Source organism: Conger conger, chromosome 9 (assembly GCF_963514075.1).
Source record: "Conger conger chromosome 9, fConCon1.1, whole genome shotgun sequence".
In the NCBI taxonomy this organism is placed as follows: domain Eukaryota; kingdom Metazoa; phylum Chordata; class Actinopteri; order Anguilliformes; family Congridae; genus Conger; species Conger conger.
Window position 1 is genome coordinate 2825014 of NC_083768.1, and position 26032 is coordinate 2851045.

A 26032-nucleotide genomic window follows, 5' to 3' on the forward strand; every position below is an offset into this window, starting at 1 on the left:
TTTGCAAACGGAGCCAGAGGGAAGAAGTGCGTTCATCCAGCCAGGCTATGCGCTGCTTCACGGTTTGGAACAAATGGTTGAATTCGTCGAAACAAAAGTCAAATTTGTTCTTCGATGTGCCTCGGATTACTGGAAAAGCATAACTTTAAATTTGGAAGATATGCCCTGGTGAACCGTAATCCGGTTGGCCAGTTATTATTATTCTTTTATTTTTTATTGACATTACATGTATGACTTTCCTTTCCAATCAAATATTGCTAAATGCTAAATGCTAAATGTATGTCATATGTTTTACCATAAAACTCAGTATTTGTGTAAAAATTTGTCCCCTGAAGTGGGGGCTGGTGGAAGGATTAGAAAAGGAATTCATGTTTGTGTGTGCTTACCTGCCACCAGTAATAGGTGCTCTTCTAAAGTATGGCGTTCTCCTGCGACAAGAGCGGCGATATGGACGTGTTAAAGCGCTTCGTGAACCAGGGGTCTTCATCCCCAACAGAGATGCACTGGCGGCAGGCACACAGTGCCCTGGAGACGGGTTTGTCGGACCACCGGACGGTAAACCGTAATACGCACGATGGGGTGCTGCTGTAGCTGAATATAAGGATGGTAATGGCGCAGATGCAGGACAGCACAATCAAAAGCTTTCTTTTCAGATGCTTGAGGTCCACCATTTTGTAAATGATATGCGTTGTGTTTGTGATACTGGAAAGAGTTTTTTTTTTTTTAAAAAAAAGCTTCCTCACTGGAGGGTTTGACTTCAGACGAGGATTTGGAAGGTTTGCTAAATGCGCGTAGTTTACATTTCCTGCTTGGCAAACTGCATGTAATGTGCTTAGAGGTACAGATTAAAAAACAACCATTGTCTGAACGGGAGGGAAAATGTGATGGTTTGAAGCCGAAGGAGGAAGCAGAAACATGAGACAGGCACCCTCCATCAACAGCACCATTGAAAACTGCTCTTAAAATTCCGCACCTAGAAAGAAAACAAAGGAGGATTGAGCATGTTGCTCCATCTATACATATCAGTAATGTACCTGGAACATTCCCCAACAGAGGGATTGCTCTTTGTAGAATCCATGCACTCCCCTGCGTAGTCTAGCTATTTAACTAATAAGCGTCAGCTAAATAACAGCTAGCTAGCTAATGTAATATTCAAGAGCCAAAAATATATTTATCTTATTTCCAGGTGGAAGTGTGAATTCCTATGATGCACACAGCCTGAGACACTCAAGGAAAAAGTACGGAAATTACATAAAAATTGGTGTTTATGCTTAAAGATCTGTCAAATTAATCTGTTGTTCACTCTACATGTTCACGTGCAATAAGTCACAAAGGAATGCGTCATACCGAATGAAAAAATCATGTCCCAGGCACATATTTTGTATTCATTACATCCTCATATCTTATTTCAGTACAGAGTTACCGAAAGTTAAGTTGAAGGTGTGCTCTTGTGACAACTTGCCCCATCATAGACAGGGCTCCAGACTGTGGTGAGATTGTGCCATTTTGCACGATATTAATTGATCATAGCCCACTTACTTCAGATATCGGGCTCCCCGTACTTGCAAAACTGATATCCGTTGGAGTCATTCCATATTCATTCAGTTTAACACAAAGGAAAGAAACCACAATAAAAATATATCCCGTTCATACTGGTCGATGATTACTGTGGCTCCCTTTCCCAGGGCTCTTTGTACAGTAGTGCCCCAGTAGCAGTGGTCGCGTACGGATGAATTAACTTCTGAACTGGCGGCGCAGGTACAAGAGTATCGGACTTTGAATTAGCCTACCCTGTTGCGGTAATGCCCCCTTCCAGGAACAAAACAAGGTTTCATTGAAATGGCATAACTTACACCTGAGCTATTCATACGTTCCAGACACTTTGGGAGTATTGTAGCTAAATATTGTACGTGGCTCAAGTGGTCATTTGTGGATAAATAAATGCAATGAGTTAGCAATGTGCTACTACGTGTTACTTTAATGTGCGGTTTTGGACCTGAATAAAGCTCCAATGCCTCCTTCTAGACATACCGAATGAGTCAGAGCTTCCACACAGTCTGTCCTTGGAACACTTACAGTGTCCTGCCCTGGCCTGCGATGAGGTATGAGGATGTGTGGTTTTGGTGAGACCTGTTTCTACAGGGTGGCCTGTAGTGTAGTGGTTAAAGTACATGACTGGGACCCAAATAAACAAACAAATAAATAAACTCCATCACAAATCGAATAAGCTCTCCCTTTCCATTATTATTTTTATTTTATGAAATACTATTTATACATGTATTAGGTAGACAAGTACGCCAGCTTGTGACTGCAAATATTTAGCCAATCATGTGGCAGCAACTAAAAGGTCTCTGTTGTAAATGCACAAATGTTAATGTCCACAAATGTTGTGCACACTGTTAAAATGCTCCAGTTACAAATAATGAAGCAACCAATATAAATTATTTCAACATTTAAATGAGAACAAGAAAGCACAAATACCCAATGGGAGAAAATAAATATCATAAATATATTGTGTGGCGAGGACAGGTGAAGTAAGCAGGTAAGCAGCGCGATCCGAGGAACACACCTACAGGTGTATAGGCACACGCCTACAGGTGTATAGGCACACACCCGGACTACATTGTGAAATTCATCACGATGTCGCCCAAAATATGACGTCACTCATCACATACTTTCAAATCTTATCAAAATGTAGCTGATTCCCATCTCTACTAAATAGAACTAAGGAATTTTATTACTTTTGATACAACAAAACTGAAACGTTTACCTCACAAAAAAGTGAGTGATTTTTAAAACTAATAGATGAGTGCAGTTCAGGGAAGCAAACATTTTAATGTTACATTTTTGTATCTATGACGTTCAAAGTACCGGAAAATAGTTGCCAACCAACCTCTCCTACACGAGACTCGTCATTTTTGGGGTTTATTTATTTATGTATGTACTTTTAATCGGGTAATTTTTTAGGGTTTCATTTTTCATTCAAAAAAACGGATGATTTGATTAAAATGTGACAGCCTTAAAAACGGATATAATAACAAAAATAACAATTTAACCAGGATAAATCTTTTAAACATTGTCCTTTCTTTTAAGGAGGTTGGATATGTTGCGCCTGCACATTTTGTCACATTCGCACAGTGACAGCCGCAATTTGTATGATTATTATTGCCTTTATTTAACCAGGGAGATCAATTAAGGACACATTTGTACAAGGACAACCTGGCAAGTAATAGTGTGAGAGTCGCACATCCGGGATCCGGGTTTATTCGCATTCAATAGTTTTTTCCATGGTGACATATTCTACCAATCTGGTCACATGATATGCCCTAGCTAACAGTTTGAGTGTGAATACGACTTTTAATGCGCCTTGTTAGCTCCAGAGAGAAGTTGACCTCAATTAGATCTAGAACCTATCAGATTTCCCGGGCAGTTCTAACTTTAGTGTACAATAAAACGTGAAACTGATCACGAATCCGCACCCAGGGTGCAACTTTGTACATCATTATTTGTGAAAAGACGTTATCGGTAGGCAAACATTTTGGCAGTTTTTGCCATTATTGATCGTACATCGATTGCGGCAGACATATTTCTGTTACTCAGGACCTTTTCGCGGGTCTGGTGGACCCATACCATTACTGGGGTCTTAAAACAATACAGTCATAACAATTTATGTAAAAATAAGACGACTGATGTTGACCTTATCTTCATTACAAGCAATATAGACCATAACATATAGCATATATGGTTAATATGTGCCATTTACCCCTGCTACATCACATTCATTAGTATTCGTTTTTTGTGATGAAATGTGATTTTGGTCAAACAAATCACTAATAATCAAAACTGGGAGGAATAAATCATGTTTTTCTTCAACAAATATAAAGGAGAGAAGGCTGTCTTCAATATTGGTGTTTATTGATTTAAATAAAATTGAAATTAGGATACAGAACACAAATTTAACAATGAACACATGCCCACAATAAGGCGGAAAACAGCAAAGCTTTCTGGGGCCCAGCCACAAGGAGGGGGCAAATGCAGTCCAGTCATAAAAAACTGTAGGGCCCTTTCACTGGACTTTAGTTCAGAGACCCAGTCGTTACTCAAACGGCCCTGATTGAACACAATGTCTACACACCACACGAGGGGCACAGTCTGACAGTGTGGATCTAAATCTAAATCTAATAATCTAAAGGGGAAGTACACATGCACGCAGGCAAGCATGCAAGCATGCACGCACGCACACACACAAACACACACACACACACACACACAATAGCCCAAGCAAACCATATACGTATAAAACATATAAACCTCATACTTATAACCTTCGGGTCCAGTGGACCCAAATAGCCTGTATGTAATGTAAATGTGTAGGGGGGTGCACAGTGTGTACTCAATGAAAATGAGTACATTTACATGTTCTTCACAGAAAATGAGCCAAGGGTTATGAGTCAAAGGTTGAAAAAAAAATATTTGTTGTATCATTTTTATTTTAGTAAACATTGAAAACGGGTCCCACAGACCCGAAGCTCTTTAGAGGGTTAAATTGTAAAGGCACCGTTTGTGATCACCTAAAAAATGTTGCCACTTACAATAGGTAGAATAATAAGTCGGGCCATTTCAATGCAGCGCTATAAGGGGGCGTTACCGCCACAGGTTATTAAATATCAGCATTGTTGTGCGATGGAGCGTCACTCTACTGTAGGCTCCATTTATCCGTACACTATCAGCGCTACTGTGGCATGATGGACATATGGGTGACTATGGAATAACTGCATAGGCTATCAGTTTCTCAAGTGCGGGCAGCCCAAGATCGGAAGTAAGTGGGCAATATATTAAGTGTCAAGATATTCATATCATTTAGTATCTCAACACTGATGCATTGACTATTCGTGTCTTATATGGACACGTGCACATTGTTCTATTATAGTATCCTATAGTTATCTTGTTATGTCGAATAATATCCTATATTTATTTCGAACCATGCTTGTAATTGCTTGATTAATTGATTATCTCCATTAGCATTGTTCTAAAGTCTGTAGTTAAAATAATCTGTGCCCGAGCAGACTTAAAATCAGTTAAGGCGCCACTTCAAGAGGTCACTGAATAAAAATAGTTTTCACGAACAAAACGTTTTTTTTCCCGCAGCATTTTCTACAAACTTTAGAGATACTGCCATACGTTAGGTTACAGAGGAGCTTAGGAAATTATACTTTTTAGATTCAAAATCATCTTGTGCTTCACTGAAGACCATGTGAACAGCAGGAGTCTGCAAATAGACTATAGTAAGGATACACACTTTATTGGAGATATTTCTTCTGCTGTTGTAGTTCATCCGCCATTCAACATGTTGTGTGTTCTGGGATGTTCTATGTCACTATAGTAATGTAACTGTAACTGATACCCACAGCGTGATTTGAGTTGCTGTCACCTTCCTGTCAGCTAGAACCAGTCTGGCCATTCTGTGAGAACCAAACATTATTTTTGTGTAAACATTTTATTTATTTATTTTTATTTTACCTTTATTTTACTCGGTCCCATTGAGATTTACATCTCTTTTACAAGGGAGTCCTGGCCAAAATGGCTTAAAATACAACAAATAACACAGATTGTGCATTACGCACAGCAAGACACAGAAGAACATCAAATGTGATCTAAGTGACTTTGACTGTGGGAATGATTGCTGGTGGCATTCAGGGTGGGTTGAGTATCTCAGAAACTGCTGATCTCCTGGGATTTTCACGCACACTATTCCCTAGGGTTTGCAAAGGATGGTACAACAAAAAAATCAAGAAAATAAAAGCAGACAGGAAGGTGAAAGTAACGCAAATAACCACACATTACAACAATGGTGTGCAGAAGAGCATCTCTGAACTCACATCGCATCATAACTCTAAGTGGATAGGCTACAGCAGTAGAAGTCTAAAAAATAAGTCTAATAAATATCTAATAAAGTGCTAACTGAGTGTAGATATACAACATTCTAGCACTGTTGGTAATTGTACAGAGCACTAGTTGTCCCCCGGCTGTATTTCTTGGCTACAGTTAGGGAACATATTTTGAAGTTTTAACTGTTCACACCTCTAATTTTGGCAGCTGTCAAGACCCTAGAGGGAAGTACAATTTCAACTGCTACCTGTACAACAAAGATAAGGACCAGGGCCTATTTGAATTTATTTATTTATTTATTTTAACAAACAAATAAACAAACAAACAACAAAGCAAAAGTGACCAAACTTAACTAGCCTGAATGAAGGTGACTTGGTGGCTCTTCCTGTTGAATCTGGCCAGATAATGCTTTGCTGTGTAGTTACAGAAGAGGCTGACATCTCACCTGAGAGATTTTGGTTAGTGTCTGGCTCTTTATTCAGCCTGACACTATTTACTAATTACTATTATGTAGGCCTATTTATTTCATTAAAGATTTGGAATGGAACACTATTTTTGGAGTCAATGAGGGCTCCGTAATCGGATCCGTTGAGGTTCCGAGAATTCCCGACTACAGCGCAAGCCCTGCAGCGATTGGGCGCTGAGTCATGGCATTTTGCTTTGTCTGTAGCCTCTGGGGACACAGTAAAGACACACAACAGAGACTCTCAGCTGCTCGAGAGTCAATCAGCAAGAGCAACGATAGCTGCAGAACAGAACAAAACATTCATTTGCATAACCCCAGGCGAAAGAAAGGTTATGCTGTTTTAAAAAATTTAAATACAGCATAAATAACCGCGGTCGAGCTGCACTTTCACGCCTGTTTTCCGTTCTGGTTCCTCAGTGGAGGAATGACTTGCCTACCACTGTCAGGACAGCAGAATCCCTCCCCCTATTTCGACGCAGAATAAAAACACACCTTTTCAAACTGTACCTTAGTCCTCCCTCCTGATTTCCCCCCACCCTTCCGATATCCCTGTTGTCTAACCCCCCCCAAATTTTTTTAAAAAAAACTTACGATGACTGTATTTTTTGTTTAGAACAGCACTTCATGTTTATTTTACTAGTTATGGATGTGATGCTTTAACTTGTGGAAGTTTTTAGACATGTTTAGACGTATTTATTAGACATATTTCTTAGACTTATTAAGTCTTCTGCTGCTGTAGCCTAACCGGTTACAGTTATGATGCGTTGTGTGGTCAGAGACGCTCTTCTGCTTAACACTGCTGTAATGTGTGGTTATTCGCGTTACTGTCACCTTCCAATCAGCTTTGACCAGTCTTGCCATTCTCCTCTCACCTCTCTCACGAACAAGGCGTCTCTGCCCCGCAGAAATGCTGCTCACTGGATATTTTTAGGATTCTTTTTTTCGCACCGTTCTCTGCAAACTCTAGAGCAGGGGTCGGCAACCCTGGTCCTGGAGAGCCGCAGGGTGTGCTGGCTTTCGTTGTTACTTGGCATTAATTGATCAATGAAAGCCGTTGATTGCACAGTTAACTCACCTCACCTGGTTTCTTGGGTCTGAATCGGTTGCTTATTTTAAGGTGGAGACGAAAGCCAGCACAGCCTGCGGCTCTCCAGGACCAGGGTTGCCAACCCCTGCTCTAGAGACTGTAGTAAGTGGAAATCCCAGGAGATCAGCAGTTTCTGAGATACTCAAACCACCCTGTCTGGCACCAACAATCATTCCATGGTCAAAGTTAACTAGATCACATTTGTTCCCCATTCTGACATTTGGTCTGAAAAACAGCTGAACATCTTGATCACATCTCCATGCTTTTATGGATTTAGTTGTTGCCACATGATTGGCTGATTCAATATTTGCATTAACAAGCTGGTGCACAGGTCTACCTAATTAAGTGCTCACTGAGTGCATAGTGGTGATTGTAGTTTTGCTAGTGATCATATTTGTACTTCATAATGCTTGGTTTTGAAAGTGAACTCATTTTTTATAAAGGTGCATCTTAATGCATTCATGCTGAACATTTGCTTTAGAAAACGACAAACATGAACAATATTTTTAACAATGGCTAAAATTTTCATTTTTACAAATGTACATGGGGGACACTATTTAATGCAATTCTATTTCATGCATTCGACATTCATCACAACAAAACTCAAAGCCTCATTTCATTATATACTATAACCTCGAAAACTCTGTCATGCATGATTATGTCGTAATGTACATGTGATTTCTTAGTTTTTTATTTTTAATAAATTTGCAAAATTTTCAAAAAAAACTTCTTTCATGTTTTCATTATGGGGTGTTGTGTGTAGAATTTTGAGGAAAAAAATTAATTTATTCCATTTTGGAATATGGCTGTAACATAACAAAATGTGGGAAAAGTGAAGCGCTGTGAATGCTTTCCGGATGCACTGTACATGTCTGCTTGGGTGTAGTACGATTCTTGGATGCTTTGTACTTAATCTTGATCGATGTATAAGGACGTGTGAATGTTTAACATAATGGCCATTTATGATTACCGAAATGATTTAGATTATTATTTGTAAAACAAAAAATTAGGCGCCAGAATATTATGGCCATTCTCATGCAAATAAGATTTGAGTTTGGGTGTGGATTTGCATTATTAATATTATAATTAGGGCTAATGGTTGTGAAGTAGGCCTATATTTGTTTAATGTGCCTAATGATGTGTTTTTGGGCCACGTTTACAATGACACGAGAGGGCAAAGGCTATAGGCCTATATGACATATAGGAAGTTGAATTGCTGGGGTCGAAAGCCGATGGCGTTTGCTATAGTTTGGTTAAAAATACATTTTGACCACACGCTACCTCGATTATAATATGTTTTTCGTTCAGTTAAAATGCAATGTCTAATTTACAACTATGTCTCGTTCATGTTTTGGTGCTGCAAATGGACAAATAAATTATTTTAATTTTGCAAACGGAGCCAGAGGGAAGAAGTGCGTTCATCCAGCCAGGCTATGCGCTGCTTCACGGTTTGGAACAAATGGTTGAATTCGTCGAAACAAAAGTCAAATTTGTTCTTCGATGTGCCTCGGATTACTGGAAAAGCATAACTTTAAATTTGGAAGATATGCCCTGGTGAACCGTAATCCGGTTGGCCAGTTATTATTATTCTTTTATTTTTTATTGACATTACATGTATGACTTTCCTTTCCAATCAAATATTGCTAAATGCTAAATGCTAAATGTATGTCATATGTTTTACCATAAAACTCAGTATTTGTGTAAAAATTTGTCCCCTGAAGTGGGGGCTGGTGGAAGGATTAGAAAAGGAATTCATGTTTGTGTGTGCTTACCTGCCACCAGTAATAGGTGCTCTTCTAAAGTATGGCGTTCTCCTGCGACAAGAGCGGCGATATGGACGTGTTAAAGCGCTTCGTGAACCAGGGGTCTTCATCCCCAACAGAGATGCACTGGCGGCAGGCACACAGTGCCCTGGAGACGGGTTTGTCGGACCACCGGACGGTAAACCGTAATACGCACGATGGGGTGCTGCTGTAGCTGAATATAAGGATGGTAATGGCACAGATGCAGGACAGCACAATCAAAAGCTTTCTTTTCAGATGCTTGAGGTCCACCATTTTGTAAATGATATGCGTTGTGTTTGTGATACTGGAAAGAGTTTTTTTTTTTTTTAAAAAAAGCTTCCTCACTGGAGGGTTTGACTTCAGACGAGGATTTGGAAGGTTTGCTAAATGCGCGTAGTTTACATTTCCTGCTTGGCAAACTGCATGTAATGTGCTTAGAGGTACAGATTAAAAAACAACCATTGTCTGAACGGGAGGGAAAATGTGATGGTTTGAAGCCGAAGGAGGAAGCAGAAACATGAGACAGGCACCCTCCATCAACAGCACCATTGAAAACTGCTCTTAAAATTCCGCACCTAGAAAGAAAACAAAGGAGGATTGAGCATGTTGCTCCATCTATACATATCAGTAATGTACCTGGAACATTCCCCAACAGAGGGATTGCTCTTTGTAGAATCCATGCACTCCCCTGCGTAGTCTAGCTATTTAACTAATAAGCGTCAGCTAAATAACAGCTAGCTAGCTAATGTAATATTCAAGAGCCAAAAATATATTTATCTTATTTCCAGGTGGAAGTGTGAATTCCTATGATGCACACAGCCTGAGACACTCAAGGAAAAAGTACGGAAATTACATAAAAATTGGTGTTTATGCTTAAAGATCTGTCAAATTAATCTGTTGTTCACTCTACATGTTCACGTGCAATAAGTCACAAAGGAATGCGTCATACCGAATGAAAAAATCATGTCCCAGGCACATATTTTGTATTCATTACATCCTCATATCTTATTTCAGTACAGAGTTACCGAAAGTTAAGTTGAAGGTGTGCTCTTGTGACAACTTGCCCCATCATAGACAGGGCTCCAGACTGTGGTGAGATTGTGCCATTTTGCACGATATTAATTGATCATAGCCCACTTACTTCAGATATCGGGCTCCCCGTACTTGCAAAACTGATATCCGTTGGAGTCATTCCATATTCATTCAGTTTAACACAAAGGAAAGAAACCACAATAAAAATATATCCCGTTCATACTGGTCGATGATTACTGTGGCTCCCTTTCCCAGGGCTCTTTGTACAGTAGTGCCCCAGTAGCAGTGGTCGCGTACGGATGAATTAACTTCTGAACTGGCGGCGCAGGTACAAGAGTATCGGACTTTGAATTAGCCTACCCTGTTGCGGTAATGCCCCCTTCCAGGAACAAAACAAGGTTTCATTGAAATGGCATAACTTACACCTGAGCTATTCATACGTTCCAGACACTTTGGGAGTATTGTAGCTAAATATTGTACGTGGCTCAAGTGGTCATTTGTGGATAAATAAATGCAATGAGTTAGCAATGTGCTACTACGTGTTACTTTAATGTGCGGTTTTGGACCTGAATAAAGCTCCAATGCCTCCTTCTAGACATACCGAATGAGTCAGAGCTTCCACACAGTCTGTCCTTGGAACACTTACAGTGTCCTGCCCTGGCCTGCGATGAGGTATGAGGATGTGTGGTTTTGGTGAGACCTGTTTCTACAGGGTGGCCTGTAGTGTAGTGGTTAAAGTACATGACTGGGACCCAAATAAACAAACAAATAAATAAACTCCATCACAAATCGAATAAGCTCTCCCTTTCCATTATTATTTTTATTTTATGAAATACTATTTATACATGTATTAGGTAGACAAGTACGCCAGCTTGTGACTGCAAATATTTAGCCAATCATGTGGCAGCAACTAAAAGGTCTCTGTTGTAAATGCACAAATGTTAATGTCCACAAATGTTGTGCACACTGTTAAAATGCTCCAGTTACAAATAATGAAGCAACCAATATAAATTATTTCAACATTTAAATGAGAACAAGAAAGCACAAATACCCAATGGGAGAAAATAAATATCATAAATATATTGTGTGGCGAGGACAGGTGAAGTAAGCAGGTAAGCAGCGCGATCCGAGGAACACACCTACAGGTGTATAGGCACACGCCTACAGGTGTATAGGCACACACCCGGACTACATTGTGAAATTCATCACGATGTCGCCCAAAATATGACGTCACTCATCACATACTTTCAAATCTTATCAAAATGTAGCTGATTCCCATCTCTACTAAATAGAACTAAGGAATTTTATTACTTTTGATACAACAAAACTGAAACGTTTACCTCACAAAAAAGTGAGTGATTTTTAAAACTAATAGATGAGTGCAGTTCAGGGAAGCAAACATTTTAATGTTACATTTTTGTATCTATGACGTTCAAAGTACCGGAAAATAGTTGCCAACCAACCTCTCCTACACGAGACTCGTCATTTTTGGGGTTTATTTATTTATGTATGTACTTTTAATCGGGTAATTTTTTAGGGTTTCATTTTTCATTCAAAAAAACGGATGATTTGATTAAAATGTGACAGCCTTAAAAACGGATATAATAACAAAAATAACAATTTAACCAGGATAAATCTTTTAAACATTGTCCTTTCTTTTAAGGAGGTTGGATATGTTGCGCCTGCACATTTTGTCACATTCGCACAGTGACAGCCGCAATTTGTATGATTATTATTGCCTTTATTTAACCAGGGAGATCAATTAAGGACACATTTGTACAAGGACAACCTGGCAAGTAATAGTGTGAGAGTCGCACATCCGGGATCCGGGTTTATTCGCATTCAATAGTTTTTTCCATGGTGACATATTCTACCAATCTGGTCACATGATATGCCCTAGCTAACAGTTTGAGTGTGAATACGACTTTTAATGCGCCTTGTTAGCTCCAGAGAGAAGTTGACCTCAATTAGATCTAGAACCTATCAGATTTCCCGGGCAGTTCTAACTTTAGTGTACAATAAAACGTGAAACTGATCACGAATCCGCACCCAGGGTGCAACTTTGTACATCATTATTTGTGAAAAGACGTTATCGGTAGGCAAACATTTTGGCAGTTTTTGCCATTATTGATCGTACATCGATTGCGGCAGACATATTTCTGTTACTCAGGACCTTTTCGCGGGTCTGGTGGACCCATACCATTACTGGGGTCTTAAAACAATACAGTCATAACAATTTATGTAAAAATAAGACGACTGATGTTGACCTTATCTTCATTACAAGCAATATAGACCATAACATATAGCATATATGGTTAATATGTGCCATTTACCCCTGCTACATCACATTCATTAGTATTCGTTTTTTGTGATGAAATGTGATTTTGGTCAAACAAATCACTAATAATCAAAACTGGGAGGAATAAATCATGTTTTTCTTCAACAAATATAAAGGAGAGAAGGCTGTCTTCAATATTGGTGTTTATTGATTTAAATAAAATTGAAATTAGGATACAGAACACAAATTTAACAATGAACACATGCCCACAATAAGGCGGAAAACAGCAAAGCTTTCTGGGGCCCAGCCACAAGGAGGGGGCAAATGCAGTCCAGTCATAAAAAACTGTAGGGCCCTTTCACTGGACTTCAGTTCAGAGACCCAGTCGTTACTCAAACGGCCCTGATTGAACACAATGTCTACACACCACACGAGGGGCACAGTCTGACAGTGTGGATCTAAATCTAAATCTAATAATCTAAAGGGGAAGTACACATGCACGCAGGCAAGCATGCATGCATGCACGCACGCACACACACAAACACACACACACACACACAATAGTCCAAGATAGGAGGAAGACCAGGTAAAGGTACACAGCAAACCTTATACGTATATTATACGCCTGTATGTAATGTAAATGTGCAGGGGGGTGCACAGTGTGTACTCAATGAAAATGAGTTCATTTACATGTTCTTCACAGAAAATGAGCCAAGGGTTATGAGTCAAAGGTTGAAAAAAAAAAATTTGTTGTATCATTTTTATTTTAGTAAACATTGAAAACGGGTCCCACAGACCCGAACCTCTTTAGAGGGTTAAATTGTAAAGGCACCGTTTGTGATCACCTAAAAAATGTTGCCACTTACAATAGGTAGAATAATAAGTCGGGCCATTTCAATGCAGCGCTATAAGGGGGCGTTACCGCCACAGGTTATTAAATATCAGCATTGTTGTGCAATGGAGCGTCACTCTACTGTAGGCTCCATTTATCCGTACACTATCAGCGCTACTGTGGCATGATGGACATATGCGTTGACTATGGAATAACTGCATAGGCTATCAGTTTCTCAAGTGCGGGCAGCCCAAGATCAGAAGTAAGTGGGCAATATATTAAGTGTCAAGATATTCATATCATTTAGTATCTCAACACTGATGCATTGACTATTCGTGTCTTATATGGACACGTGCACATTGTTCTATTATAGTATCCTATAGTTATCTTGTTATGTCGAATAATATCCTATATTTATTTCGAACCATGTAGCGGTAATTGCTTGATTAATTGATTATCTCCATTAGCATTGTTCTGAAGTCTGTAGTTAAAATAATCTGTGCCCGAGCAGACTTAAAATCAGTTAAGGCGCCACTTCAAGAGGTCACTGAATAAAAATAGTTTTCACGAACAAAACGTTTTTTTTCCCGCAGCATTTTCTACAAACTTTAGAGATACTGCCATACGTTAGGTTACAGAGGAGCTTTGGAAATTATACTTTTTAGATTCAAAATCATCTTGTGCTTCACTGAAGACCATGTGAACAGCAGGAGTCTGCAAATAGACTATAGTAAGGATACACACTTTATTGGAGATATTTCTTCTGCTGTTGTAGTTCATCCGCCATTCAACATGTTGTGTGTTCTGGGATGTTCTATGTCACTATTGTAATGTAACTGTAACTGATACCCACAGCGTGATTTGAGTTGCTGTCACCTTCCTGTCAGCTAGAACCAGTCTGGCCATTCTGTGAGAACCAAACATTATTTTTGTGTAAACATTTTATTTATTTATTTTTATTTTACCTTTATTTTACTCGGTCCCATTGAGATTTACATCTCTTTTACAAGGGAGTCCTGGCCAAAATGGCTTAAAATACAACAAATAACACAGATTGTGCATTACGCACAGCAAGACACAGAAGAACATCAAATGTGATCTAAGTGACTTTGACTGTGGGAATGATTGCTGGTGGCATTCAGGGTGGGTTGAGTATCTCAGAAACTGCTGATCTCCTGGGATTTTCACGCACACTAGTCCCTAGGGTTTGCAAAGGATGGTACAACAAAAAAATCAAGAAAAAAAAAGCAGACAGGAAGGTGAAAGTAACGCAAATAACCACACATTACAACAATGGTGTGCAGAAGAGCATCTCTGAACTCACATCGCATCATAACTCTAAGTGGATAGGCTACAGCAGTAGAAGTCTAAAAAATAAGTCTAATAAATATCTAATAAAGTGCTCACTGAGTGTAGATATACAACATTCTAGCACTGTTGGTAATTGTACAGAGCACTAGTTGTCCCCTGGCTGTATTTCTTGGCTACAGTTAGGGAACATATTTTGAAGTTTTAACTGTTCACACCTGTAATTTTGGCAGCTGTCAAGACCCTAGAGGGAAGTACAATTTCAACTGCTACCTGTACAACAAAGATAAGGACCAGGGCCTATTTGAATTTATTTATTTATTTATTTTAACAAACAAATAAACAAACAAACAACAAAGCAAAAGTGACCAAACTTAACTAGCCTGAATGAAGGTGACTTGGTGGCTCTTCCTGTTGAATCTGGCCAGATAATGCTTTGCTGTGTAGTTACAGAAGAGGCTGACATCTCACCTGAGAGATTTTGGTTAGTGTCTGGCTCTTTATTCAGCCTGACACTATTTACTAATTACTATTATGTAGGCCTATTTATTTCATTAAAGATTTGGAATGGAACACTATTTTTTTACCTGCTTTTTTGCAGATGCTTTTTTTTGGCATGTTTTGCATACGTGAAACTATGTCCGGCAATAGTTGTCTATGCAGTTTGGAATATCTTGATACAGATGTAATAATTGTTAAATTGTAAACAGAAGTCAGAATTGATTAACTCCTGTTGATGCGCTTCAGCAATCGCAGCAATAATAATAATAATAATAATAATAATAATAATAATAAGAAGAAGAAGAAGAAGAAGAAGAAGAAGAAGAAGAAAAAGAAGAAGAATCATAATAATAGTAATTGTTAATATTTGCATTGAATTACAAAGATTTGTGAAATACTTGACAAATCTGAACACACAACGCGTCATAACTCTAAGAGGATAGGCTACAGCAGTAGAAGTCTAAAAAATAAGTCTAATAAATATCTAATAAAGTGCTCACTGAGTGTAGATATACAACATTCTAGCACTGTTGGTAATTGTACAGAGCACTAGTTGTCCCCCGGCTGTATTTCTTGGCTACAGTTACGGAACATATTTTGAAGTTTTAACTGTTCACACCTCTAATTTTGGCAGCTGTCAAAACTGTTCACACCCATTACATTGCATACCCATAAACCATAATTGTAGTCCCGCCTTCCAATTCTTACTACTGATGAGTGGTTTGCATCTTGTGGTATAGCCTCTCTATTGCTGCTCTCTAAGTCTTCTTTGAGCAGTTGATTAGGACACCTTCACCCCAGCCCTGCATAGATTGTTTGATTGTGATGTTTTGGGGGTTTTCTTCACAGCTCTCACAATGTTTCTGTCCTCAACTGCTGTTGTTTTCCTTGGTCGACCTGTTCGATGTCTGTTGCTCAGTACACCAGCAGTTTCTTTCTTTTTCAGGACATTGTAATTTGTTGTACAAGCTATCCCCAATGCTTGTGCAATGGATTTCCCCTCTTTTCTAAGCATCAAAATGGCTTGCTTTTGTCCCAAAGACAGCTCTCTGGTCTTCATGTTCATGTTTATTTCTAACACAAATGCAGTCTTCACAGGCAAAACCCAAGGCTAAAACCAAGAGTAAGCATTCAGACCTATTTATTGTTTAACAAATCAATCTAACAGGACACATCTGGACAACAGGAAACACCTGTCAGTGACATGTTCCAATACTTTTGTTCAACTGAAAATAGGGTGGTCTGATACAAAATAGGTAATATAATAAAAGATGAAATTTGGATCGGATGATGTACATCTTTTGAACTCAATTGTCTTCAGTGTGTAGCTAAAACAAAGAAATTGACCTTGCTGTTCTAATATTTTTGGAGGGGACTGTAGATCTCATATAAAATGAGGAAAGAGACATGGAAAACTGCAAATCACATGTGCACAGGCTGTTTCCACTAGCCTGCCTGGTGTGGCCTCATTATCATGTGCAATATCTAACTAATCATGTGCAATATCTACTTATAGTCATGTGAAATATCTACTTATAATCATGTGCAATATCTACCTATAATCATGTGCAATATCTACTTATAGTCATGTGAAATATCTACTTATAATCATGTGCAATATCTACCTATAATCATGTGCAATATCTACTTATAGTCATGTGAAATATCTACTTATAATAATGTGCAATATCTACTTACACTCATGTGCAATGTCCCACAATAATAATGTGCAATATCTACTTATAATCATGTGCAATATCTCCCTATAACCACTGCAATATCGAATTATAATCATGTGCGATATCTAACTATAATCATGTGCAATATCTACCTATTATTTTATCTCCTTTTAGGTAGCTTATTAGAAGTAGTATGGGCATTTTATGGGCCCAAGGCAGTAATATGTGGTGTACACTAAATAAGGTTTGTCTTTCCTTGAGTGTAGCAGTCTCAGGTTGGAAATAAGATAAATGTATTTTGGGTTTTTAAATAATCTGGTAATATTTAAGTCAGTTGTGTGCTCCAAAGGATTCTACGGAGAGCAATCCCCTCTGTTGGGAAATGCTCCAGGTCCATTACTGATATGTACCATAGATATGTTGAGTGTAATCAGTCCTCCTTTGTTTTCTTTCTAGGTGGGTGATTTCCAGCAGAGAGCAGCTTCACCATCTCTTCACCACCTAATTCAGTCAAAAAGAAGAAAGCAGGACCCCTCCCTCTAACAGGAAGCACAAGCTTGCACTTCAAACCGTCACATTTTCCCTCCTATTCAGACGTGACTTACTGTGCAGGTTTTGTGCATCTGAGAACTGTTCTAAAAGGATGACATTCCCTGCCTGAATGGGTCATGCACTTTGTTTCTGATACAATCCTTTCAAACCCTCGTCTTAAGTCAAACCCTCCAATGAGGAAGCTCTCCCTCTTTTTGAGAACAACTTTCCAGTATCTAAACACATATCATGTACAAAATGGTGGGCCTCAAGCATCTGAAAAGCAAGCTTTTGATTGTGCTGTTCTGCAGCTGTGCTGCTACCTTAGTTTTATTTAGCTACAGCAATCTGTCATCATACTTATTACAACTTGACTACCGGCAGTCCGACAAACCCGTCTCCAGGGCACTGTGTGCCTGCCGCCAGTGCATCTCTGTTGAGGATGAAGACCCCTGGTTCATGAAGCGCTTTAACACGTCCATATCGCCGCTCTTGTCGCAGGAGAACGCCATACTTCCGAAGAGCACCTATTACTGGTGGCAGGTAAGCACACACAAACATGGATTCTTTTTCATCTCATCCCTCCGCCAGCCCCCACTTCAGGGGACAACTTTTTACAGTTTTATAAACATGGTAAAACATACGACATACATTTAGCAATATCTTATTGGAAAGGAAAGTCATACATGCAATGTGAATAAAAATGAACAGAAAAAAAGAATAATAAGAACAAAATAATGAGGCTTTGAGTTTTGTTGTGATGAATGTTGAATAGTTGAACAGTATATAATCAAATGAGGCTTTGAGTTTTGTTGTGATGAATGTTGAATAGTTGAACAGTATATAATCAAATGAGGCTTTGAGTTTTGTTGTGATGAATGTTGAATAGTTGAACAGTATATAATCAAATGAGGCTTTGAGTTTTGTTGTGATGAATGTTGAATAGTTGAACAGTATATAATGAAGCGAGGCTTTGAGTTTTGTTGTGATGAATGTTGAATAGTTGAACAGTATATAATCAAATGAGGCTTTGAGTTTTGTTGTGATGAATGCTGAATAGTTGAACAGTATATAATGAAGCGAGGCTTTGAGTTTTGTTGTGATGAATGTTGAATGCATGAAATAGAATTGCATTGAATAGTGTCCCCCCATGTACATTTGTAAAAATGTAAATTTTAGCCATTGTTAAAAATATTGTTCATGTTTGTCATTTCCTAAAGCAAATGTTCAGCATGAATGCATTAAACTGCAACTTTTAAAAAAATGAGTTCACTTTCAAAACCGAACATTATGAAGTACAAATATGATCACCAGCAAAACTACAATCACCAATATTCACTCAGTGAGCACTTTATTTGGTAGACCTGTGCACCAGCTTGTGAATGCAAATATTGAATCAGCCAATTGTGCGGCAACAACTAAATCCATAAAACTTTGTTGTACGTCGCTCTGGATAAGAGCATCTGCCAAATGCCAATAATGTAATGTAATAAAAGCATGCAGATGTGATCAAGATGTTCAGCTGTTTTTCAGACCAAATGTCAGAATGGGGAACAAATGTGATCTAGTTGACTTTGACCATGGAATGATTGTTGGTGCCAGACAGGGTGGTTTGAGTATCTCAGAAACTGCTGATCTCCTGGGATTTCCACTTCAGTCTCTAGAGTTTGCAGAGAACGGTGCGAAAAACAAAAAAACATCCAGTGAGCAGCATACATTTACATTTACGTCATTTGGCAGACACTTTTAATCCAAAGCGACTTACAAGTGCATAGGTCCTTCCACAAGTTAAAGCATCACATCCATAACTAGTAAAATACACATGAAGTGCTGTTCTAAACAAAAAATACAGTCATCGTAAGTGCAAGTTTTTTTATTTTATTTTTTTGGGGGGGGTTAGACAACAGGGATATCGGAAGGGTGGGGGGAAATCAGGAGGGATCTGCGTCGAAATAGGGGGAGGGATTCTGTTGTCCTGACAGTGGTAGGCAAGTCGTTCCGGGGAACCAGAACGGAAAACAGGCGTGCAGCTCGACCGCGGTTATTTATGCTGTATTTAAAAATTTTAAAACAGCATAACCTTTCATTCGCCTGGGGTTATGCAAATTAATGTTTTGTTCTGTTCTGCAGCTATCGTTGCTCTTGCTGATTGACTCTCGAGCAGCTGAGAGTCTCTGTGTCTTTATTGTGTCCCCAGAGGCTACAGACTAAGCAAAATGCCAACTACGGAGATGTGGTGCGGAAACTATTCAAGGTCGTCCCTGGCAACGGACATTACAACGACTCAGGGCCCAATCGCTGCAGGACTTGCGCTGTAGTCGGGAATTCTGGGAACCTCAACGGATCCGATTACGGAGCCCTCATTGACTCCAATGACTTCATCATAAGGTGACCGATTCAGCCTGATTTTCAATAACGGTGTCTCTTAGCAGTTTACGAAGACTCGAAAGGTATACCTTACGAAAGTTGTTTACTTTCCTAGGCGTGTTCTCCGAACTATCCCTTAGGCGGTTGCTTAAGGCATAGCTTCTACGTGCGACATTACTAGGCCTATCGACCTGTCTGTGATCGATTATGCACTCCATGCCGCGACTGCTTGATTGCGTTATTAGAGAAAGTAGTGTTATTTATGAATAAAACACTGCAGGAATACTTTAAAACATTTCATTTATCACGACTAGTGGTAACATATAAATAGAAGTTCAAACTTACAAACTAAATTATCCAACCGTATATATTGTAGCGAGCGCTGGATCCAAAGACTGAGGAAAGACTGAGGCAGCTTGTTTTATTAGACCAGACTAACAGTAATGCTCCTCACAGCAAACATTCGCAGACTGACGAAATGGTCGGGCGACAATTGTTTTTTATAGCAGATCAGACGACCTGTTTGAAAACCGCCCCAAGACACACCCTCTAACAAAAACTTTAAACACGACCGGGTAGCCGTTCCCATCCAGCCCAGGTACAGAACCCCATGCCATTACAATATAATCTTCGCCAAATTATTTATACGGTTTGTGATATCACGCCTGGCCCCACTAGGCCCTCTAGCAATACGCCTCCTTGGCCATGTCATGTTTTATTTACATTATTTTAATATCTTTGTCATGCTGCCTTAAATGACTTTTCAACGAGGGTTGATTTGCCAGAAGCACCATCACACTACTGGTGTAATTCACTCTGATTAGCTGACGTTTTCAATAAAAGCGCACCAACAAGCAAAACGCACCAACACGAAAACAACATAAAGCTATGGCGAAAAAGAAAAGAAAAGAAAGAAGCGGTCACACAGCTTCACAGCAAACAAAATGCAGATAATGTTAAAGGACGTGGCGTGGAAATTATTTTACAGTTTTAGGACTACGGTGTCAAACAAAACAAAGAAAGCACTATGGTTAAACATTACTCCAGCCCACAGGGAGAGTGTGAAATCATGAGTTTATGAATGTCATTTAAAAGGCAATTAGGCAACATTATTTATTATAATTTATTATATTTATTCTTTCCATGAAAACAGTCCCATTAATGTGGTATTTTAGTAATATTATTAGCCAACTACAACTGTATAAATATTAGTGTACATATTGCTTAACAGATTGAGATGTAACTAAGAGCAACAGGTGATTTCAGAGGCTTGCAGTCCTAACTAACAGTGGTGGCCACTAGCGGAGTGAGCTGACAACATCGCTATGGTATAGCGAAGAGTGGTCCAGACCAACCTTACGAAAGTACGACGTACGGAAGGTATACTTAGCAAAGAACGCTTCGGGAAACACATTGAAACGTTAAGGTACAGCTTAAGGTCCAATTTATGAACAATGTAGCGTTAAGAAGGCTTCGGGACGTGTAGCCCTGGAGGGTGTGTGTGTGCTGGTCTCAGTGTCATTGAGGGCTCAGGTAAGGTGCAATCTTGTGTAATTTCAGCTTTAATTGATCAGTTGAGTGCTGAGTAACAACAAAAGCCAGCACACTCTGCGGCTCTCCAGGACCAGGAGTGAGGACCCCAACACACCCTGCGGCTCTCTCTCTCTCTCTCTCTCTCCCCCTCTCTCTCGCTCTCTCTCTCTCACTCTCTCTCTCTTCTATTCTTTTTGTCTTTTTGGATAGCTCGGCCTGCTTCGGGACTGACAGTGTTAGGCTAAAATTCCTGCCATGTGTTTCTTCCATCCATCAAAGAAAGGGTACAAAGCTTGCATTTATTAGTAAGTGAAGGAGAAATGTTAATTGAATACCAGTCAGTGTATTTTCTGTGCCAATAGTGTTGCTCCCATCACGTTACAGAAACCATAATGATGTTTCCTGGTTGTCTCGTAAACTTGGGCCACATAAATGCAGCTCTCATGATTGCTTTGTCTAAAATCAATGTCAAGACTAGTTTACATAGCAGCCAGTCTCTAAAAGTAATATATATATATTGTCTCTGCAGAATGAACAGAGCTCCCATTTTGGGCTATGAAAAGGACTTAGGGAACAGAACCACCCATCGTGTCATGTGCCCAGAAAGTGCCACAAACCTGCAAAAGGACACAAGTCTGCTGCTGATACCATTCAAGACTTTGGATCTGGAGTGGATCACTAGTGCTCTGACCACAGGCACTGTGAAACGGTAGGTGGCCATGGGCTACATTGGGAATGCATTTGTGTTTGAACATTGATCTAAGAAGCTGAATGCAGCTCTGAGAAACAGGAGCCCTCGTCAGAAGCTGCTGTGGTGCTCACTCACTTTGTTTTCGGATGAAAAAGAAGCAACCGTTTTCATCATTACGCTTTGCATTTAATGTTAGGGTGAGGGCTAAAATGAGCTAGACAGAAAGAAAGGGAAAAAGGGCTCCTTTATTAGCTCTTGGTTCAGTGTTGCCATGGATGCTCCAAGTGTCCTGCCCTGGGGTACTAGTGGACTCTGATCTTGTGGATAGTCATTGGACTAAGTGGCACCCAGCAGGTGATTGAAATCTCTCTGTTTTCCACAGCACCCGTATGCGTGTGATGGCCAAGATTAATGCAGACAAGAATAAGGTGAAAGAGTCTTGTGTCGCACTTTGTTACAAAATGCTTTTGTGTGTGTGTGTGTGTGTGTATGCACAAGTGTGTGACTATACAATATTCTACATATAGTATGTCTATTTCGCTCATTCGGTGACTTTTCTGATTCCTTTTAACACAGGTGTTAATTTACAACCCTGAGTTCTTCAAGTACGTCTATGATGTGTGGCTTGAACGCCATGGGAAATATCCCTCCACCGGCTTCTTAACCTTGATGTTCGCCATCCACGTATGTGATGAGGTAAGCACATATTACAGGGGGTGGCCTGTAGCGTAGTGGTTAAGGTAAATGACTGGGACACGCAAGGTCGGTGGTTCTAATCCCGGTGTAGCCACAATACGATCCACATTGCTGTTGGGCCCTTGAGCAAGGCCCTTAACCCTGGATTGCTCCAGGGGAGGATTGTCTCCTGCTTAGTCTAATCAACTGTATGTCACTCTGGATAAGAGTGTCTGCCAAATGCCATTAATATAATGTAATGTAATGTAATGTAATGCTTGCTTTTCTCCAAAAGACAGCTCTCTGGTCTTCATGTTGGTTTTATCATTTCTAACACAAATACCCTAAAAACCTGGATCTTCTCCCAAAACTATTCCCCTCACTCAGAACCCTAAGCTTCTCCGACTTCCCTGCTTCCTCCTCAAAAAAACCCCACACACACACAAATAAAGTTTCACACCCATGCATATACACTCAGTGAGCACTTCATTAGGTAGACCTGTACATCAGCTTCTTAATGCAAATATTTAATCAGCCAATCATGTGGCAGCATCTCAATGCATAAAATCATGCCGACATTGTCAAGTGGTTCAGCTGTTTTTCAGACCAAATGTCAGAATGATGCAGAAATGTGATCTAAGTGACTTTGACTGTAGAATGATTGTTGGTGACAGACAGGGTGGTTTGAGTATTGTAAGGCCGACATCTGGCATTATCACTCAGGGCTGGTCAGCTTGCTGGCTTCCTCTGGTATTGTGGAATATGTGGCTGTAAAGTAATTTAGGAGCATGCATCATTAACCCCCCCTTATCTCCACACCCATACGGGCAGGAGCCTGTGGGGGAAGACTCAGGCCTCCAGCCGTAAAACTCGTCACGACGGGGCAACATCCTTTACGGCACGGGAAGGTTTCAGAGGGCACGGCCTGTTAGGCCCTGACCTTCTCCTGAACCCCCCTTCATTGCTCTCTCCCTCTTTACTCACTCACTAAATGATGTGTACAGCATTGGATGTTTCATGACAAAGTCAGTTTAGATAATATTCATGTTTGGTATTATTCTGATTGTTTCAGTGCGACTGGTGCAATGGTTTTATTTCTGCAACAGCAAACCCTGTACATCATAACCAACCAGGAGAAGCTGTGTGGAGCTCTGCCCCAGTGAAAGCCATGTGCCTCAACCCCCCTGCGCTTCCTGGGGAGGCGTGGCTCCAAATTACAGATGGTTAACATCAAAGGCCAGATTTTGGATTTAAGGACAGCGAACTAAGCAATCTGGGAGAATGCAATCAGCCTCCCGTGCACTCCGTGCACGTAATTTCTATGTACAGGGTGTCTGTAGCCAGACTCCCGTATGTAGCTTTTATTACCAGGTATGACTTTTAAGACTCCGTAATTTGGTTTGCATTGTAATGTTTTTATTTGGAACTAGTATGCAATTACGTGTATGTAACCTGCCTGGTAAAATAAATTGTTAAAACTTGATCTGTTTGGTTTCGCTTACTGACACTCAAAGTTATACAAGGAATGCGTGGTTTACCCCCTCAAACTGGTCTAGGGAAGATGAATATTTACGCTTAATGTATCACGGCGTATAGCACCCGTAGACCTATGATGGTAAATCCCTCGCCTCCGCATGGTAGTTCATTCATGTCGAGCACAGCCGTAGCTAGGTTGGCCTGCTTGGGTCCCTAGGCTGTAAACAGATATACCCAAGAGTAGCTATTCCTGCGACCTCTGATGACTACAGATAGCTAGTCAGTTCGTGAGACGTGCACATAACGCGTGATGTGACATGCGGTGGTACCAGCAGAGGACTGTCCGGAGAGTAAATCTCAGTACAGGATTCCTATAGCGATCAAGTCAAAATTATAAATACGACATCCACTAATGTGGATAAATAATCTAAATTATTATTCTAAAATGGAGTCAGATAAACGAAGGTGAATCTATTGGCCCTATTGTGGAGATTCTGGGTCAGCCCGGACCAGTAAAGAGCGGAAGGCAGAGTGGTACTACTGCCTTTGTATCGTGGTTTGTTTATTGGCTGATCTAGACTGTCTGCATAGGGGCCACTGATTTTTAACCCTATTAGTATTCTTTCAGCAACACCAGAAGGACGAGCACGCTGATACCTTCAGCCCTCGCTAAACTCCGTCGTTGGGTTAGCGTTGGGTTTTACAGTAGCTAAGCAACTTCGTATCTCCTGGGATTTACATGCACAGCCGTCAAAGCTGACAGGAAGGTGACAGTAACACATATAACCACACATTACAACAGTGGTGTGCAGAAGAGCATCTCTGAACACACAAAGCATCAAACCTCTAAGTGGATTGGCTACAGCAGCAGGAGATTTAATAAGTCTAAAAGATAGGTCTAAAAAATACATAATAAAGTGCTCACTGGTGTAGGCTGTACAATAGTAATTATATTGTTGATGACGATACAGTCACTACCAACACCTGGAATTCATGAAATCTACTCAGTTTAACATCAAACTGTCTCCATCCTCTTGGTCTCAGGTGAATGTTTTTGGATTTGGAGCAGCCAAGGACGGAACCTGGCAGCATTACTGGGAGAAAAACAAATTTACACGTAGAAAGCCAACCGGATGGCATGCTGGAGACTATGAGTCCATGACCTTGAAGCTGCTGGCCTGTAAAAAAAGAAAAATCAAGTTGTTTGAAGGGAAATGAGGGGAACCATTGGCTGTGAAATAGGAAAATGTAATGCTTGAATTTGGTGGATGTTTCTAAGTGAAATGAAGCAACTCTGCCTTGACCTCAGGCATCCCCTCAAACCCAAGGGCCTTTTCTGTTCAGTCAATGTGAAAATGTTTGTACTTGGATTCTTGGATTTATCTTGCCCCCACCCCCACCGCCCACCAAGAGGTTTGCCACTGACAATGATACCCCCATTATTGTCAGTGGCAAACTCTGCTGCCATCAACAATCCCCACGATGAACAAGTGATGAAAAACATCCCACTGTACCCCCCATTCCCTGTCAATAATTTAGGACAACAATCACGGAACAACAATCGCCCCCCGTTTCAACAATCTCTGAAATGAACAACAGCAGGACACTGGCATATGGCAGTTGCAGTCTACTGAATATCTGACTAACTCTGATGCACATACTGTGAATGGCCTGGCCTTGGATACAAGCATACATTTGAAAGTCAGACTCAGCTAAAGGGCTGTCTTGTGTAGTCCATGGACATGTCTGCTGCTCTAAGCTATCTGTACTGTATGTACAATGATCCATTTACAAAAGCATTAGTACCATTACAAGACACCTCATTGCTGATTACACAGTATCATAATGATTTTTGTGTTTCATACATCAATTAATAATACATGTGACAACTTGCCCCAAACTG

The 26032-nt window shown here is 40.1% G+C and overlaps 1 protein-coding gene across 1 annotated transcript; it reads left to right on the plus strand.

The window, feature by feature from the left end:
- Positions 1-417: 417 nt before the first annotated feature.
- On the plus strand, positions 418-25347 carry LOC133136677 (CMP-N-acetylneuraminate-beta-galactosamide-alpha-2,3-sialyltransferase 1-like). Its single transcript, XM_061254325.1, has 8 exons — positions 418-555; positions 9267-9383; positions 17772-17930; positions 19585-19775; positions 21817-21996; positions 22361-22406; positions 22555-22674; positions 25174-25347. The coding sequence occupies exons 1-8, from the start codon at positions 418-420 to the stop codon at positions 25345-25347; spliced, it is 1125 nt and encodes a 374-aa protein (XP_061110309.1).
- Positions 25348-26032: the final 685 nt, after the last annotated feature.

What these genes read in the sequence shown, in the direction of transcription:
- LOC133136677 (XM_061254325.1), top strand. Translation starts at nt 418, where the DNA reads ATGGCGTTCTCCTGCGACAAGAGCGGCGATATGGACGTGTTAAAGCGC. An exon ending in GTTTGTCGGACCACCGGACG is followed by an intron (nt 556 to 9,266) that starts GTAAACCGTAAT and finishes TCCTGCGACAAG; the next exon opens with AGCGGCGATATGGACGTGTT. An exon ending in TTAATGCAGACAAGAATAAG is followed by an intron (nt 22,407 to 22,554) that starts GTGAAAGAGTCT and finishes CTTTTAACACAG; the next exon opens with GTGTTAATTTACAACCCTGA.